Source organism: Falco naumanni, chromosome 8, assembly GCF_017639655.2.
Source record: "Falco naumanni isolate bFalNau1 chromosome 8, bFalNau1.pat, whole genome shotgun sequence".
Classification (NCBI taxonomy): domain Eukaryota; kingdom Metazoa; phylum Chordata; class Aves; order Falconiformes; family Falconidae; genus Falco; species Falco naumanni.
The window spans coordinates 26465502-26483793 of record NC_054061.1 but is presented as its reverse complement, the minus strand read 5'-3'; the positions used below and the strand labels follow the sequence as shown (position 1 = coordinate 26483793).

General features: G+C 39.8%; 1 protein-coding gene across 15 annotated transcripts in view; it reads right to left on the bottom strand.

Moving 5' to 3' along the window:
- GTDC1 (glycosyltransferase like domain containing 1) overlaps nt 1–18292 on the bottom strand; it is a 184418-nt gene that overhangs the window by 48718 nt on the left and 117408 nt on the right. Inside the window, exon 2 of one of the 15 annotated variants that reach the window (XM_040603007.1) lies at nt 11196–11271. The exons of the other annotated variants lie outside the window; for them this stretch is intronic. Coding sequence (XP_040458941.1) covers nt 11196–11236 — 41 coding nt within the window. The 5' untranslated portion in view covers nt 11237–11271. The remainder of the gene's footprint in view (nt 1–11195; nt 11272–18292) is intronic. 15 annotated transcript variants of the gene reach the window in all.

Genomic DNA, 18292 nt, shown 5'->3' with positions numbered 1-18292 from the left:
AAAGAGTCCTACACCCCTCCTTTAATTGATGCAAAAGGTAGATCTGAATTCTGGGATACAACACAAGAACCGGTGAAAGATGAGCAGGGACACATATTCCACTAACGTTAAGAGCTGGACAGATAGCGCCTTTTAGACTATGAGAGCAGTAAACTTTCTTACTAGCAGCAGTAAACTAGTTCTTACTAGCTAGTTCTGTGCTAACTAGCAGGAGGAGTGGAGGTAGAGCGGCTGCGTTAGCACGGAGACCTGATCTCGGCAGCAGGCATCAATCCCAGTGCAGTACTGCACAAGTATGTCCACACCACTTTTGGTGCTCCAACTAGCTTGGTATCTTTAATACCGTATAATAACAAAACTTTTTTATATATATAATGTATAATGAATTATACTGTACTGTTTTATAAGAATAGGGTTATAGGTGATAGCCATGGTTATGGCTTTCTGGAATACTGCTGCATGGCAGGACTACAGAGATTCAGCTAGGTCTGCAGCAGAACTTGCTGGAAGATAGCTCACATGCAGCAACCCCAACTGCAGCCATTTCAGCAAGAGCCTAAACACTTACCCAGCACTTACCCAGCCGTGTTCCTTGCATACGGCATACAACAAGCTGACCATTCCTAGCTAATAAGCTTAATAGCTAAATATAGATTTCAGTGGGATGCAAAGCTTGAGGGAGACACATTCGACACCCAGGATTGTGCGTGGCCACTGGACCTCTCCTCACTAGTGTTTCTTCACACTCGCTAATCCCTCTTCCTGGACAGCAGCAACGATGACACTGGTGAACTGCAGCACTTTGGGTTATTTGCTTTCATTTGGTGCCGTGCTTCATGCCCATCCCAGCTACTCTTGGAGGTTATGACAACTGAAGCAGGGATCACAATGAGACACTATCAATCATCGTAATAAACACAGCTGAGCTCTTTCTGTGCAGTCAGAGACTTTGGTGGAGAAGAATCTTAATAAGAGATTTGAAAGGGCATGAAGAAGCGGCTTTACTTTAAGCACTCACAATAATGACTTCCAAAGAAACACTCCTGACCACCAACCCTGGGGAATAAAGAGCTGAAAGATGCTCATGTTCCCCTGTGGATTATCTGTCTTGTGGATCTCTACATAAAAGCAAAGGGGATCCGTAACTACCAGCTGTCATACTTCTACGGTCTTTCCTGCAGAGGTGGGCAATGAAGAAACAGGCTTGGCTCCCACCCAGACATCACGCGGTACATCACCTTCCTGATGGAAAAACCAGGGATCCAAAACCTAGCACCTATGATAACCACAATTACCCCTGCTATTTTCAGGGGCACTTAACCATATATTCTCTCTCATTCTGAGTACACTAATTTAACAGTTTTGCCCCAGTGGTCAAAGAACAATTAATGTTGTATCTGCAAATGTAGCAGCACACAAATGTTTACATCATGTATTCAACATGCGCAACTGACCATAAGCCACCAGTTTACAGGTCCCGCATACCTTGTTCTTAGTTCTTCCGAGAAACGCAAAGACTCTTAGGGAAAAATTACAACCAAGTTCATGAACTACACAAAAAAATGGCTGTGACACCATTTATTAAAAGTAATGATAAAGTAGAAGGTCCAGCTAAAAGGAGCAGATGCACTGTTTGCTAAGTTGTAGCTGCAGACAGAATTTTTTGTGCCGACATCAAAAGAACAAGGTGTTCATATAAATGGCATTTTATTTTGATCCTATTATTCTATATGAGCTCAAGGAGAGATCAAAAGAAAAAGTACCCAGGTTCCACTATTAACACTTAACATAGCTCCAGTCAGAAAATCCTTTCCAGATTGCTAGTGCAATTTAAAGCCCAGCACGTTTTTGTTGTACTGTTGGGTAATATACCTGAAGGCACGGTTTTGATTCCTTGCCCACCTTCTCCATTGTGGAAAATTGTTTCTGATCTATAGAATTTCTGTTATTTCCATTTGTACGACAGTAACCCCCAGACACCCTAGCTTCGGGGACTACGCTGGTATGGGATGTACCCGCTGTCCCAGGGAGGCTGCTCTCCATCGGAAACTCAATATCAGAGTCAAGCAGTAAAGTCTGGTTCAGCCCCTGCCAACAGCAGTTCCACTGGAAGCGAAGCCCACCAGCTCCAGCTCAGTCTGTAAACAAACCTAATGGGCCTTTAAAACATGTAAAGGTTCCCCCTGATAGCTGGCAAGAATAAACGTGCTTTCATACGTTGTATTGCTTATTATGACATTATCCAGGACTACTACTATTAATTAATGGTTCTATTGCCTCTCTTAGAACCCAGCGATGCTGCATAAAGAAAAAATAATAATAGATTGTATTTCTTACAAAGCCAAAGTACGCTTCCAAATTTTAATATTCATGTTTTCTTTGAATGTAAGCTTCTTATTGATGATTCAGTAATTTAGGGCAGACACTGCAGAATTTCAGTTCCAGTGAATTTCTTTGACTTTGATTTCTAAGACTGCTAATAAACAGGTACAGCTTATCAGACTATCTTTAGAAAAATCAGCAATCTAGCATTCATAAGGAGAGAGGAAAAAAAGAAAAGAAAAAAAAAAAAAAAGAGTGCTTATGTCCTTCTTCCCTGCCTTGCCTCCCCCTACCCACTTGCTATTAAAGCATTTGTGTTAAAAAGTTGTTCCAAAGTTTACTGTAAATGCCAAAAAGTGGGCACTGATCCCACATGAGCTGGCTCAGCTATGGCCCACCATCTTGAACATATTCATTTTATCAAACCACATTCCAGGAGGGCTTTTTGGGGGTTTGTTTTAGGGTTGAGGAATTTATTATTTTTTTTTTTTTTACTTAACTTTTCTCTAATAATAGTAGATTGTACATACATGAGATGGCAAGTCGTGACTCTGGGAGCTCGCACAGTCAATGCTAAATGCATGCAGGTGAGCTGTGGCTTAGAATGAGCATTACAATTATGAGTTAAATGACACAAAACATCTCATGCACAGTCAGAATATGTTCATGTTACACACAGCAGCCAGCTGGCTATAAATCCAAGAAGTAAGCTGGAAAGCTTTAGAGTTTAAATGGATGAATACAGATATAAATGGAAGAACAGTGGTTTGTTGCCATATGAATGGCTTTTAACTGAAAAGAGTGGATTGCTTTTATGAGGGTTTTCCGAAAGAGTAACATTGTTGAGATGAAAAAAAGAATAAGTATGAGGATTGGGACATTCCATATATTTATATTTTCTGTTTTGTTTTGAGACAGTGAAGTCTGATTCAGCGTGTCTGAACAATTACAATATGGCTTTACATACAGGTGTTCCTAGTGAACAGGGACACAAGTTCTTTAATAATACCTCTGCAGCTGATGATCCATAAACAGGATTGCTCTATTAATTTATTTCAGATTCAAATTACCACAAGCTGAGCTGTAAGAAGCCATGACCCATTTTTCCTGCCATATTTCCAGCTTTAAGTAAGGCATGCTAGAGCCTTCTCTACTCTCAATATATGAATCACTGAACCTATGGCCAACGATCCCACCTGCGCACAAAATCACCAGACTGCTAAACCAACGCCTTCCTCGCAGGCACAAAGGAGGAGAGAAGCATTTCTAAGACTTTCATTCTCTGTTTATTAAATGATGAGGACTATCAGAACCTTCTACAATACAGACCAAAGATACAGGTTTTCACGAACAGATGAATCTGAACAACTCTTCCTGGAAGTTTTCCAACAGGTTTTCACAAACCTGAATAACTTTCTAGAAGTCTAATGACCCCACTTGAAAATTTGGGGTTCTTACCAAGACAAACACTTGCCCTTTCTCCACTCCACTCAGGCAGATGTAATTCCCTCTTGAACTCAAAGTCATAGCTTAGATTCTTACCAACTCCAATATGAGCTAAACTTTAAAAGATATAAAGGAACTACACATTCATAAACTATGCTTATATTAATTTATGTTATATATATTATATATTTATACATATATAAAATAATGTTTACAAAACTTTTTTGATGTTTAAAAAGCGGCTGTAAGCTCACGGTTTTGATGTGCTTGCTGTTGACAGAATCAGATGGAAACTGTAGGAAGACTGATAACGAGTTTGCTCCCCAAAACCTTTCTCCTGTGTCTCTGAACTGGCTGAATGGGAACCAAGAGGGAAAAGAACAAAGATTTGCTGTTCTTTACAGTCACGCAACGAAAGTGTAGGTTAAGTACAGGAAGTATTTGCAGATTTCAGATATTTTGTGGACCTTTGTTGCTTTTCCTTGCATTCAGATCTAATCTCAGCCCCAGCACAGAGCCGGACTTTCATGTTCTGCCGTCCTTCGCTGATAGAAAATTCAACCCACTGCGCCACTTCAGCCAAAGTAGACTCAAGACACAAAATATAACTCCAGCTTTTCATAGGCATTTATTCATGCCAATGCATTAAGGAAAAAATGTTTCACCAAGAAGATGAGGCTTAAAATTATACTGCTGAACATGTTAATAAAAACATTTAACGTATATTCATAGTAGAATGTAACCTACAGACTAGAAAGATATAGTTATAACTTTTAGAAGTCTGGATAGACAATTTGATGTTCCACATCAAATATGTCACAAGCAAGTGATCTTTAAGCCCCATGGGTATAAAAACACCGAGAGGTGGTTCTTTTTAATACCAAATATGCATATACCTCCAACTCACTCCAGTTACCATCAACAACTACTAGAACATTTTTAGATGGTCCTTCAAACAGAAGGCTAGTATTCTCACTACAATTTTGAACAAGCAATAAATTGTGTCTGGTACTTTAGCTTCAATCAAGCATCAATTTTGGATTATTTGTCTGAAGTCAGAATTCTTAAAATAAGCCAGTTTTTTATAGAACCAATTTCTGGGGAAAAAAAAATCCCATTCACATTTTGAGTGTAATCAGCTATTCTGATATAACTGGCTCTGAGTTGGAAGTAAGGTACGTAGCCATACAGATAAAGGAGGGCTGTATGTAATTCAAGAGGTGTTCCACCAGTACGCAAGTGAACAAGCGTAAACACCCCAACATTGTTTTAATTTCATTATGCTGCTGTATCACCTTTGGTTCTCAGAAACCTTCTTGTATTAACAGCAGCATTTCATTTTGCACATCTTTTCCTACTGTCTCTATGACCCAGGACCCTTTTTACCCCTTTCCTCTCCAGTATTTCCTTACTGCAGGATGGCATTGCATCCTGGTTACATTACGGGTTCACACTTTATTATGAATATTTATTATATTTATTATATATGCCTACAGAAAGGGTGCTGCATTGGCCATGTGAAGTGCTGAGTGCTTTCCTATCACAGTGGCTAAAAATGGGTTTAGGCGTCTTGCAGGAGAAGGGCTCGTAGCACGATGGGCAACTCAAATACCAAATTTGTCAATCAGCAATATTTGGCATCAAAAATAGTTCTGAATATGAATAGGAAAATATCTGGCTGTCAGATATTCATATGCATCCTATGCCAGAACACTGTTAGGGAAATTTCCAGCTTTCACAAGAGCATTCAGCTAATTCTTGATGGATCATCTGTATCTTTCTGGAAGCACATTCCTCCTTTTCCTTTCTTGTCCTTTGTGAAGAACACAGGAGATGCAACTCTCACCAGAATGTCAGAAAAATATTAACCTCTAAGAACTTGGATTTCAGTAAACAGTGAGATCACTGGAAATCTTAGCTTCTGCATATGAATTAGAGGAGAATAATGGGACTGAGCAAAAAGTCACAGACTATGTTCATCAATATGTGCCTTTTATGTAAACTAGATTGTTAACTGAAAACCAGTTTTCAGAGTCTCTTAAGAAGCAATCACCCTAAAATTAACCTAAGTGCTGTTGGGGTTTTTTTTGTGGTGGTGTTTTTGTGTTTTTTTGGGGTTTTTGTTTGTTTGTTTGTTTGTTTTTAACAACAGGGGATGTGCTTCTTTGGACATTCTGAAAATTGCTTGGAGCAGAGTCTGCAGCAGCCAAAGGCTTTGGGGTCCATGTCTCAGAGGCTCTGCCGTTGCAGGATGGGACCAGCAAGGTGAGTGAGCGCCGGTGGCTCTGCTCGCCCCGCCACCAGACAGCAAGTGCCACGTGTGGGTCCTGGGATGGTGTCACTGAACGAGTGGGACCAGACGTGCACCAGTAGCAAAGGGACCTGGCTAAAGGGTGGGAAGACATCAGGACAAGGGCTGCTGTGGGGACTTGAGATGAGGGCAGATGACAGCCTACAGGACCTACGGATGAAGAGGAGACTTGGCATTAACATGACCTAACTTAAGCAGGACCGTGTGACGGCATTGCACAGGGTCATACAAGGCAGCAGGACCCACCACAGCTGGGCTCTGCTCACTACCCACTGCATCAGGTCACAGACTCCAAACCAACAGAATTTCAGCTCCCTTTCTCAACTGATCATCACCATGCCCTTAGCTTTCAATTTTCAACCATTTCTTTTCCCATTTACCTACACTTGCCCTGTTATTTCTACTAAAGCTACCCCCATGAGGTACGTGGAGCAAAGTCTTCATGAACAATTTTAGTTTTCTTCTATACGGCTCTCCTTAAAATATTTCTTCACTCACTCGTTCAGCACCTAGCAGTGACTCATTAAAAAAATAAATCTCCTAATAGTAACACAGTGATAGATATCAAAGGTGGAAATTGGCAATTATTTTGTACTCAAACGGCCTGAAAACACCTTCAAACAGCATACAGAGGAAAGGTCTGTATTTGTCTACAGATGTATTTCCTTAACGTTTTTTAATCAATTTATTTCAGCAAGAATGACTAATTTAAATTTTTCAGGGTCTTCAAGGACCTCATTTTATTAATTTTTATAAAAGGCAAAAAAGTAGATATAAATGTTTAAAAGGCAGCCAGGAATATGTGCAGGAGTTTTTGTGCAAACAGTGCAATTAAATTCAAAATACCAAACACTCAAACTACTGCTGACATTTGGTCTGAGTGGCTTTTGAATTCACACCTATGAAGAATAAAAAGTAAAATAAACTCCCACTGGTTCTGAAGGAGACTGATTATATCCTTTGCAATATTTTACCACAGAGCAGCTATTCTCTCTTTCTACCAGACCTGACAGCCATTCAAATGCACTGGTTTTGCTGCACACTAAAGTGGAAATATGATCTCTACTTGGAAACTCCTCTCAAAAATATTTTCGTCTGTCAATTCTCAGTAACTGCATTCAATAACAAGCGTGACTATTGAACTTTTAAAGTATCAATGTTCAGTCATCTTCCCGAGTTTACATATTGCAGCTGCAGGGAATAAAAATGCTGAAAGACTGTGATCTCTCCCCATAGTTTAGATGCTTATCGTAACCTTTTTTGATATTTAATTGGCACTGCTTTCTTCTCCTTCATTTCCAAACGGATGAATCACAGACTTGGTCTTCAAGGAACCAACCACTTTAGCTATTCTCTGCACTTCCCTCAGCTCTTCCTCAGCCACAGCCAGCCCTTTGCTTGACCCCACCTTTCATAAACGTTCAACGGGAGAGCCTCCGCTAAAATGCATATTAAGCCTTCTGAGAAGGGAAGGACTAACCAACACCTAAAACCTAGAATTATGACAGCAAGCGTGCCGGACCATCCCACAGCCGCTGCGGCTTGTTTGCAGGCTGGAGTAAAGAAGAGTCACTGTTGAAGGAGGTCGGACTTCTTCACTTTCTTATTCAATAATAATGCAATGCTCAGTCAGGTACTCTGTTCCGAGTTACACACAGGATGCTAACCACAGACTAGCAAAACTAGGGGGGGTGTCTAGAGACAGGGTACTCTTGACTATAATTATCTGCTGATCTTCAGTTACGACTTGCAGAAAACTAGATTGGCAATGCAACAGCTCGCTAAAAGAGAAACAACTCATCAGCCGGTTATTGTGCCCCAACTACTTGGACTTCTCCCCCCAACTCTTCTGCTGTGCTCCCAGATCACCTCCCACCTTCGACATATGGACACAAGAAGTCTCACCAGTGCTGAGGTCAGTTTGACCACTCCTGTTCATTTAGGTTACATACGTATGTTTAACTACCTTCTTACAAAGTATCTCACTGTACTGCTGGACCCACATTTCTATCAACTGCATTGATTACAGGCAACGCCAAGCTAAACTTGTTCTCAGACGTGATTTTATGAAAGAAATAATGCATCTTATAAAGCATTTAAGCCTGTAAGATCTTGTTACTTGTATTAAGTAAATTCCAGGGACACATCTGAATTCTGTGAGCCTTTGAGGTCCCGCAAAACCTAACAGCAGAACCATGAATCTCCTCCATGAGCCTACCCTGAACATCCAACCAGATGAGCAGCAGTGCTTAGTTTTGTTACACACGCATCAGATGGTCATGGACAGTGAATTTTAGTGAATAACATTTTGAGGAAAACCAATATAGTTTTTGCATTAGAAGCAGAAAAAAGGAGGCTGAGGAAAACACCCACCTCTCAGAAGACACTAAGCACCCTTACAGAGAAAAGCAAAGAGTAGAAAGGTCAGTAGACAAATTCTACTGTCACTCAAGCAGAAATACAGGAAGGTGTTTCATTTGATCTCAGATGCTGACTGAGGGTCACATCAGGACACAGAAGGAAGCAACAGATGACTGAGATGGCTATTTCAAAAGGTCTGCAGTTCTCTGATGCTAAATTTATACTCAGATGCTTAGAGTGAAAAGTGTAACAACTAACTCTCTGTGTTACCATCATCAGGGGGGAAAAGCTACGAACAAATGGAAATCTAGCGTCTGGGAGTCAACATGGATCTAGAATTTTCTGAATCAGCCACATGAGTGAAAAGGGCTGAAGTATACCCAAGGTAAACACAGATGATTCTCAAAACAGAGAAAACCACCTTGGAATCTTTTCCTGAAATTACTGTACCCATTCTTCCAGCAGCACCGGCCCACAAACCATGGCCGGGCCCCATGATCTTCAAGGGCTCTTCCAATCTAAATGATTCTACGAGTCACCCACCAACCCGAGACTGGAGCCCTTCCAGAATACACACGTGTGAGGGACCACATAAGGTTCAAAAAAGGCATTCTAACAAACTGTCTAGGAGAATGCCCCACCCTCTCAAATGATACCCTAGTCATACACACCATTCACTGCTTCCAGGTAAGAGCACTGCATTACAAACCATCTTGGCGTAAAAAAACCCTGCTAAACACCCGCAGTGCAAACAATTTGCAAACAACTGTCCCCCCCAAAGGCACTAAATATTACTGCCACACCGCTTCTGTGCTCCTGCTCCCCCCATCCACAACGTGCTTATCACCATCCATCACTCACAGACTCTGGCTCTCCGTGGACTGGCCTTAGCTACTGGAAGCAACTGTTCTCAACACCAGTATCCTTCAGAAAGAGCAGAACCGTTCACTTCAGCAGCCCAGACTTTTTTAAATAGGTGCACACATACACATATACACACACACCTGTCAGGGTGTGTGTGTGTACCTACCTATATACACACACACACAAATAGGTATATGGGAGATTTTCTGAGAAGGAAACTATGGAATAATTTCCAGTAGCTATGAACAACTTCCAAACTTAACATTTTGAGCTCCTAATGCAAAATTTGTCTATTTAACCACTTTTTTAAGATTTTTTTTTTAAATTGATTTATCTATTTTTTTGCACATTAAGGTCATTAAAAAAACCCAGCTACTCCACTGATCTTGGTCAGATCTTCATGGGGATCGTAGCTACGTAGAATCAACCACCAAGAAAAGGTTTACGCTCTCCTTTCTGCAGTTATTCAAGAGCAGAAAATAACAGGGCAGTGACTCCTAAGCTTTTGAGCTTGGTTCTGTCACAAACGGCAGAAGTAACGCCCGGCTACGTCCCTTTCTGAAGGGGCTTCGGTGCCATCGTTGAGGACTAATGGCCTAATGGCCAGGAGGGATGCAGGAAGCCTCCCAGTCCCAGCTGGTCCTCTCTATCTACCAGCAACTGCTGTTTTCAGCAGTCCCTCAACTCCTCTGCCCTGAACAGTCAGTTATTTTGCCCTGTTGCCAAGAGCAGTGGTACCTGATCTACTTCTGTGGCTTCCTGACTTTACTGTAGTACAACCAACAGCAACAATAATAAAAAAAAAACCTCTCCAGAGCAACACGTTACAAAAATCCAGGCTCTTCTAAAAAAAAAGTTTCTTCTAGGTATCGTGTTTGCAAAGAGTAATAGGAAATGCTATTTTTAAAATTCTGGGAATGCAGTCCTTAACTCAAAATAGTTCCAGAGTTATTTGCCATTAGTTATCCGTTACAATTCAGAACCTGTGCCTCACTTGGAAATTTAGTATGTTTACTCTGGGTTTTATAGTATACTAAACGGTTTAATTACTTTTTACAGAAAGTAATACAGAATTATTTGTAGATTCAGTAATAGAGCCAGTAAGCCAACGATCTTCCATTTCTGAAGTTCCCTAGTTATCCTGAAATAATAAAAATACATCAAGACAGCAGCGAGAAAGCAAGTGGACAGTTCTCCACAGCATCTCCACAATAAACAGCAGAACCGCGATACTTCACCAGAATGTTCAAAACCTAAATTGAATGGCAGCATGATTGCAGTGGTTCCAGTTATGTTAATTAGGCTGAATTCATGGTTCATTGATGCTGCAATTATGCTGCAAAGAAATGCTGCAAGCATGCTATCTCATCCTCTTGCAGCCTGCTGAGTACGCTGCCATTATTCTTCTTGTGGCAAAAAGACTTTCTAAAGAGACAGTATGTAGGAGCCACATTTATACGTACACCACACGGTTGGCGAAGACGCAATTAGACGATCGCATTTTGATACTTTCTTCTTTTTCAGGTTTAATAGGGAAAACAGCTTTCTGAGTTCATCGGCCATTTTTTAAGCATACTTTACTTTGCCAATTTGCATACTAAGCATATAAATTATAAGCCTTATTAGCCCTGTTTCAACTGCAAAGTAAAGGAGGTGAAGAGTTTTGCCCGAAGTTACATCCCTCTTCAGTGGAAAGAGAACCTGCATAGCTCCCACCTTCTCTTAATGACATCTCCCGATTGCCCTTTGTGGGTAGGACACACATGCAACCCAAAAGGCAAAACCTGCTGCTGTGAAAGACGGGTTAAATGAGTGGCAGGGTGGTTTTCAGTTCCCCATCACCCAGGGCTTCAGCTTAGGTCTGAGGAGGAAGGGGTCCGCAGTGACTCACGCAGCCGCAGAGAGGTTCTGCTGGGTTCTTAGGAGCTTCATGTCTCAGATCTTCAGAAGATGACAATCATGTCCAACTAAACCAAACAAATAATGACTTTGTGATACAAAAAAGCAAGAAAAACATCAACGATTAATTAAACTGATGACTAAATCTACTCTTTAACCAAAAGCCTATTTAAATCTATATGCCTGCAGTGGAAAAACTTTACTATTTTATTTGCATTTACCATAGTAAGTAACTTCAGTGTTCAAGTTACTCTTGATAATTAAAAATACATTACAGATACCTACAGATGTCCACACACGATGAACATTAGAGTTAAATTTGTATATTTATATCAATTTTGAAATTAAGATATATATTTTGAAATAAACTAGAATATTGCTGTATCTAGTCCAAGCAAATTGCTCAATTAAGTACTGCTTCCGATGTCAGATTTCTAACACTGACTGCTTCCTTATTCTCCAAGAACTTTTTGGTAAGTGAAAAGCCATTGTTGCCTGTTCCTTAGCAGTAACAGGTAAAGAGATACCCAAGGAAAGAATAAACAAACCAAGTGAGGACTAAAGCAGAATACTACAACTTAGGTCCACCAGTCCATAATATTTACAAGCGACAGGGGTTTCAATGAGGCATTCTGTGAAATAAAGGGAGGCAAGGGGGCACTACACTCTCAAACAACTGAGAGAAGACACATGAGTTGAGTATGTTGGCCTGTGATGAGCAGGAAATACTTTAATATGGTAGCAGCTCTTTCTCTAAATGTGCAAGGTGTACTTGCCCTTACACAGAAGTCTTCAAAGCTTTCCAGTTTTTCCAGGGTTGAGGAGGCAGGGACAGGGGAAGATGATTTTTCAAGCAAGCAGGCAGTCTGGTTTCTTTTAAGAAAGGATCTACTTTTAAAACCAGCCTCTTCAGAAAATGCATTTTCCAATGCTTTTATTCTCAAAGAAACATTATGTGGAATCAGGTGTCTAAACAGAAGCTAGGTCAATGCATACCTCCAAAGAGCTAAGTATCCTTTAGAGCATAATTTCCAGGTTCACAATTGACTTAAGTGCTTAGAAGTTCAAGTCTCATTAAAAACCAATGGTGCTTAAGCACTTGAATATTTTTTTTTTTTTAAATTTAAGCAGATCTTGAAAAAAATTTGATGCCAGCCACTTCAAAGCTGGCTCTCCAAACTCTGGGATGATTGAGTTTCCATAATACAATTACTGTTGTAATGGAGCTGGATTGAAAGCTAGGTTCAGCTTTCAAACAATCTCCCCAAAATAGTTGCAGATGATGTGCATTTTGGCTTTCTGATCCTCAGGTGACACAAGTATGAATGGTATTAGCCAGATATGCATTAGAAAGGGAAGGCAATACTCTAACTAGAAATAACCATCTTTTCCACAGATGAATGGACATCCATAACAATTTAATCTAACGAGACATCTAGCTTACATGCCCATTTAAAAAATGATAATGGCAGTTGTCTGGCAGGTTTATTCCTCAATGCTCCATTCAATGACTATTCCAGTTCTTTTGCTTTTTTTTACCCCCACTAATATTATCACAGGTCTTTTTCCAGATTAAATGTACCAGCAGTTCTCACCCAAGCCAGAGCTTCAATTAATACCCAATTTGAGTCTTAACACAAGGAACTCATTCATTGACTGAGCTTTGGATGTGACTTTTATAATGAGTTTCGTAATGCTCCTAAGATGAGGAGCCTAAACCAGTTTGACGCTGTCATCAGTCACTACATAAACAGAAATCTCAAAGCACATCAGGAATAACAGAAATACTTAACAGGCACTAAATAATATTGGTTTGAGAAATAATTTGTACTTTATGTAAGAGCAAGACAACAAAAATTCTTTTCTGATATACAATGAGCTTCATGATTCTGGCTTGCAATCTACTCTGCCTACTTAAGCTGTAGTTTAAATACAACACTGAAAATGATGTCAAGGCTGCCAGACAGGGATGCACGTGTTCCAAAAGTTTTATTACTCTCACTTGAAAGCACTACCACGGATAGGAGGAAAACTAAATATTAAATACACCATTAAGGGGAAAATTATTTCAAATCAATGAAGCATGACAAGACACAAGTATACTGTTTCTCAATTTCTTTTTTCCTAATGTACACTGAGAAGACAGTAAGGTAGTAAATGGTCAAGGTTCAAATACAGGACATAAACCAGATGAAACTAGAAACGGCGTTAAGTCTTAAGAACAAGCTCAAAACTGTGAAGAAAATTAGCAGAGTTGACAGTTTGAACTCATTACTGGCTTCACACCAACCTTTTCTCTTCTTGAAAGTAGGTAAAGCTGGTATACTGTTAAATTCTACTAATTTTACAGACTTTAAATACTTCTTTTAAAGCGATGCTTGCCAAATCCACTCCCAAACCAAAATCAACATTATTTTTCTCTTGTACGCAAAGCAGTAAAATAATACTGTAAAACATAAACTGGATATTTTATTTATAACAAAAAGATGGTCTAATGCCTACTGAATGCTTGCTGCTCACCAATTGAAAGGTTACTGAACGTAAAACCAGTTTTACTGATTCATTAGGTAGGCAAAACGCACTTGGACAACCCAGGGTAACAACCCACCCTTACCGGTGCTCTTTAAGCATTGGGAGAAAGCATGAACTGGTCCATGAAGAGGCAGCCCAGTTCCTAGAGCCTTTCTCACTGCCAACATGTGCTACAATTGCATTAAGTTTAGTTGGACAAAGCGTTCAGTCCAGCAGACATTATCGGTCAGACGCTGAGCATCCCGCGACTTCAGCACAGCCATCCTGATGGCACATCCTCACCGGCACGACTCGCTCTCCCTTGCCAACACCACGAACGATCCCTCCCTTACCTGCAATCGTCTATTGTAAAGCCTGTAAAATGCCACGTGCTCCACCATCTAGACCGAAGGGAGATAGTCAACGGAGGTGATTACATCTTAAAACAACAGATCATCCATTACTGACAGCTTTTATGTTCCTCAGCTTGAAAAAAAATAAATAAGCCCTGGTCTACATACATAGACATAATACATTTGAAATATGTAAGCCGAATATAAAGACTGAGGGTTTAAACCCTCAGTTTATCAGCTCTACAGGCCCAATTTTGCAATCAACTAAACCTACAGTACATTTTCATCAAGTGCTGCAAATCAGCAAAATATTAAATGAATCTTGAAAAAATGATTATGAATCCACAGTTCTGTTTGACTGTATAATTCTATTTAAGATTAAAATTACTATCATAAAAAGGCCACTTTCTGAATGTAATTCCACAAAAACATCATCACAAAAGCTTTTACTGCTATTTATGTCAGAATGTATTTTAAACAGTTCTAATCATTTACCTTTGTGGACACTTAATTAAAATTACAAAACCAATTTTAATCTGTAGTCCAATTAATATGCAAATATATGCAAATGTGGTAAATCAAGGTGGTGATTAAGTTAAGGACACTCTATTTCATGTCTGCTTTAAGTGTGAAAACAAACAATCTTTTTTGTAATTGTACTGATGGATTGTGATGTTTATAGGGTTAGTATGGGGTACAAATGTTTATGCATCAACATTATGCCAAAACAAAGATTTTATACTCTGGAGTGATTTAGCATCCAGCATACATTCAGATGTAACAAAGTCATTTTGCAGTCATCTTGTGAATTAGAATAAGGTCAAAGCAAAGTTAAATTTCTATGTCATCCATTTGTATGGCTATTTAAAATTCAACAATCACTTTCTGATGTGTTAGGTAAGAGCCAAGAAGTCTCAAGAATGGCATATTATCACCCTTTATCATTTAGTGTTCATAATACACTGGTTTATCTTTGATACTATTACAGAAATAGTTCTCCCATTAAGGTGCAAAGATATTCATCCTTTTTAACCCCTTTTCCTCCACAAGTTTGAATTGTCAAATCTGCAGCCAAAGGTGGATACAGCAACGAGGGGTTCCCTACAGATAGGCACTATATTCACCAAGTACTGCCGAAGTACCCGGTTTTGCAGCCACTTTCCACCCCTTCTTTACTCCCTGTTGCTGACTTGCGGAGGCTGATACTCCTTCCCGTTTACCTGAAGTAAAGGCTCGCTGTTGCTCTTCGTGGGAACAAATCTGAATTCCTGCACTTAGGGCAACTACACTTTTGGCCTCAAGCAACTGATTATTTTTTTTCTGGCAAGAAAATAGTTCTATTGGACTATATGGTATTGAATTGTACAGCTTATTTGAGAAGAACTTGTGTGTTCAGAAAAGAGCACCGCTTTCCCTTTGCTACATACTCTCTCTCAAGGCTTTCCAAATCAGTCTGGAAATAGTGCAAAAAGACAGCGTTCACCTCACGTCATACTGGGATACCAGAGTACAACACCCCAACGGAATCTCTCTCTCCATGAAGCTTTGGTCACGATTGATTAGATCTCCATCAACTACGACAAACACTTACGTCAGAAAACACTTCCAAAAACTTTGTGCAATGTTATTTTCACAAATGTGTTTAATTTCCCACCCCCTCGTTTTCTTTTCTTTTTTTTTTTTAAAGATTATGTCCAGAATAGTTCATGAGATGAGGTATTATTAAAATATTTTCACTCCAAATACTTGATGCTTGTGCATTACTATATCATCACAAGACATGAGAATAGGAAATTCAGCTATACTCAGCAAAGCTACTTTCAAAAACCACATTCTTGCTTGAACACATTCGTAATGAACACAAAGTATTTGGAAATTATTTCAAATATTTTAGTATTTTTAACAAGGAAACTGGGTGTGAGATATTTTCGCAACAGCAGACCTTAAACTTGACTTTGTGCTGCAGATGTCAGAAGATACGCAGCCATATCTATCATTAGGTTTCTGTTAAAAGCAGAACTGACCTATTTATGGGTCTCTTGATTTAACAGACACTATCAAGGCACCATTAAACTCACCTGTCAGAGGTTCTAAAAAGAGATTTTATTATGTGGTTTATGGCTAAAAACCAAAAGCCAGCCCCTCCTCACCTGAACTGGATGCTCAGGAAAGAGCTGCTTTCACCTAAAGGGCAAAGATTTGCATTAGGAACTAGAAGTAGCCGAACTCTTGCGATAGCCTGTTCCATCTCCAACAGTTCTCCACCATGTGTCTCATTTCGACCTTTTTTTTTTCTTCCCCCTGTGCTTTTCAAAGAGGAAAGCACATTGTTTTCCAAAGAAAAGAGCAGCAGAAACAAGAGGATGGGACGGCGCACAGAGCCAGGTGCAGCTGGACCTGGGGCCAACATGTGAGAACCAAGCTGCAGACTGCGGGTGGGTTTTGGTGGAGTGCCAATGTAAGGTGCAAAGGTGGAGACCTCAAGGAAAATAGTTGCACCCAGAATAACCATTAGCCTCTGCATGCTCCAGTAATTAACCATACACCCATAACTGCAATTAACAGCCCTGTGCTCTGGAAGTGATGAGGACCACTGAGCAGGGTCTGAGCCAAAGGGCCAAATACCTGATGACCGTGACCTGCCGTGGTGGCCGCCTCATCACCCGGCTGGCACAGCTCTCTGGCTTGCAAAGAGCTATTTCTTCAGTCAACTGTGTATTGCTTGTCCTGACCAGATGAAAATCACCAGAGTGATCACAAGTGTCGATCCAGCCAGGCCCTCAAGCTGCCTCTTGAGAGCAAAGAGAGCATCGAGCTCTGCAGGGCTTCCATGGTGTCTAAAGATCATGTGTTCATGCTCCTGGCTGGTTGCTGCGGAGCAGAATGAATGAGACCTTTACCATGTACTTAAGTATATGAAAACAGAGTGTAGCACAGGTGCCAAGATGCACACGCAAGGAGGTTACACATTAGTGCTGCTGGAAATACCTCCATCTATTCTTTGCCTCTGAAATGAAACATGACGGTATCAAATATGCCAGCAGAGTTCACAGAGCTCCTGATCCTTTGGCTGTAGCTTATTTTTCAGTGGGAGATAAAAGGTGATTTTCTATATTATGCATCATCACAGGATAAATTTGTTGTAACTAACTGCATTAATACAATCCCACAGAAGACGCATGAGCTTCTTCTAAGTTTCAAACATATACCATTGAAAAACATCTTACTACTGTGCATTCAAGAATACGTTTCTCTCCAGCTGTTCTTCTCATCCTTTTAACTATTTGTATTTTTTTAAACTGTGCACTGATTTAAAATGGAACTGTAAATAAGCCATTATTCTTGATCATTCACTGAGTACTCAAACCACTGAAATTTTCTATAACCGGTTTTGATATACCCAGTTATGAAACATCCTTCTTGTGATGATGCAGGCAGCAGTTTACATATATATTTAAAATCTCAGACACCATTTTACTACAAGGACAGAATGGGATTCCACTGTGAAATGTAGTTCCAGAGGTAAATCACACATCAGCACATAAAGAAATCAAATGAAATGCAGCATCACCTCATTGAGGAACCAAATTTGGAATGCTACAAAAAAAAAAGACGATAATCTAAATATCTAAAAGCAACACCTTCACACAGCTTATATTTAAAACTCTAATCTGTAAATGGTCAAACCTTTCTTTCAAAAGTTAAAGGTGCATGGAAAACTCAAAATCAGCTAAGGGATTTCATTTTTTCCCCCCCTATTCTATAGTGTGTAGCAGGGTTGTATCATGTGTCTTCATATTAGAAATTCAGGTCTTGTCTGTCCTAGGAGACTGTATGGTGACTAGAGAACTGGAGTGAAATGATCACAACATCACAAGGAAAAAGAACATGAAAACTGAGCAACTGAGTGCAAAACTGCTTGTTGGGTGAGGTTTTCACTGGGTTTAGTTTATTCACCAATGTTGATCTTGTCCAGCTACTAATTAAGAGTAAGTCAGAGTAAAGATATTCCTCTTTGTCTCAATAACCCTATGCAGCATAGTGTAAGAGATGAAAATGAAAATGCTTAAGCACATGCTGGTCTTCCACATGTGTGTTTTGGTGGGAACAACCTAAACATTTTACAATCTTTAAGATTAAAAAAAAGCAGAGAAAATGTTAACAAGAAACGAATATCACAAAACCAAAAATAAATGTTTCCAAGTTTCCTTTATGTATCATAGAG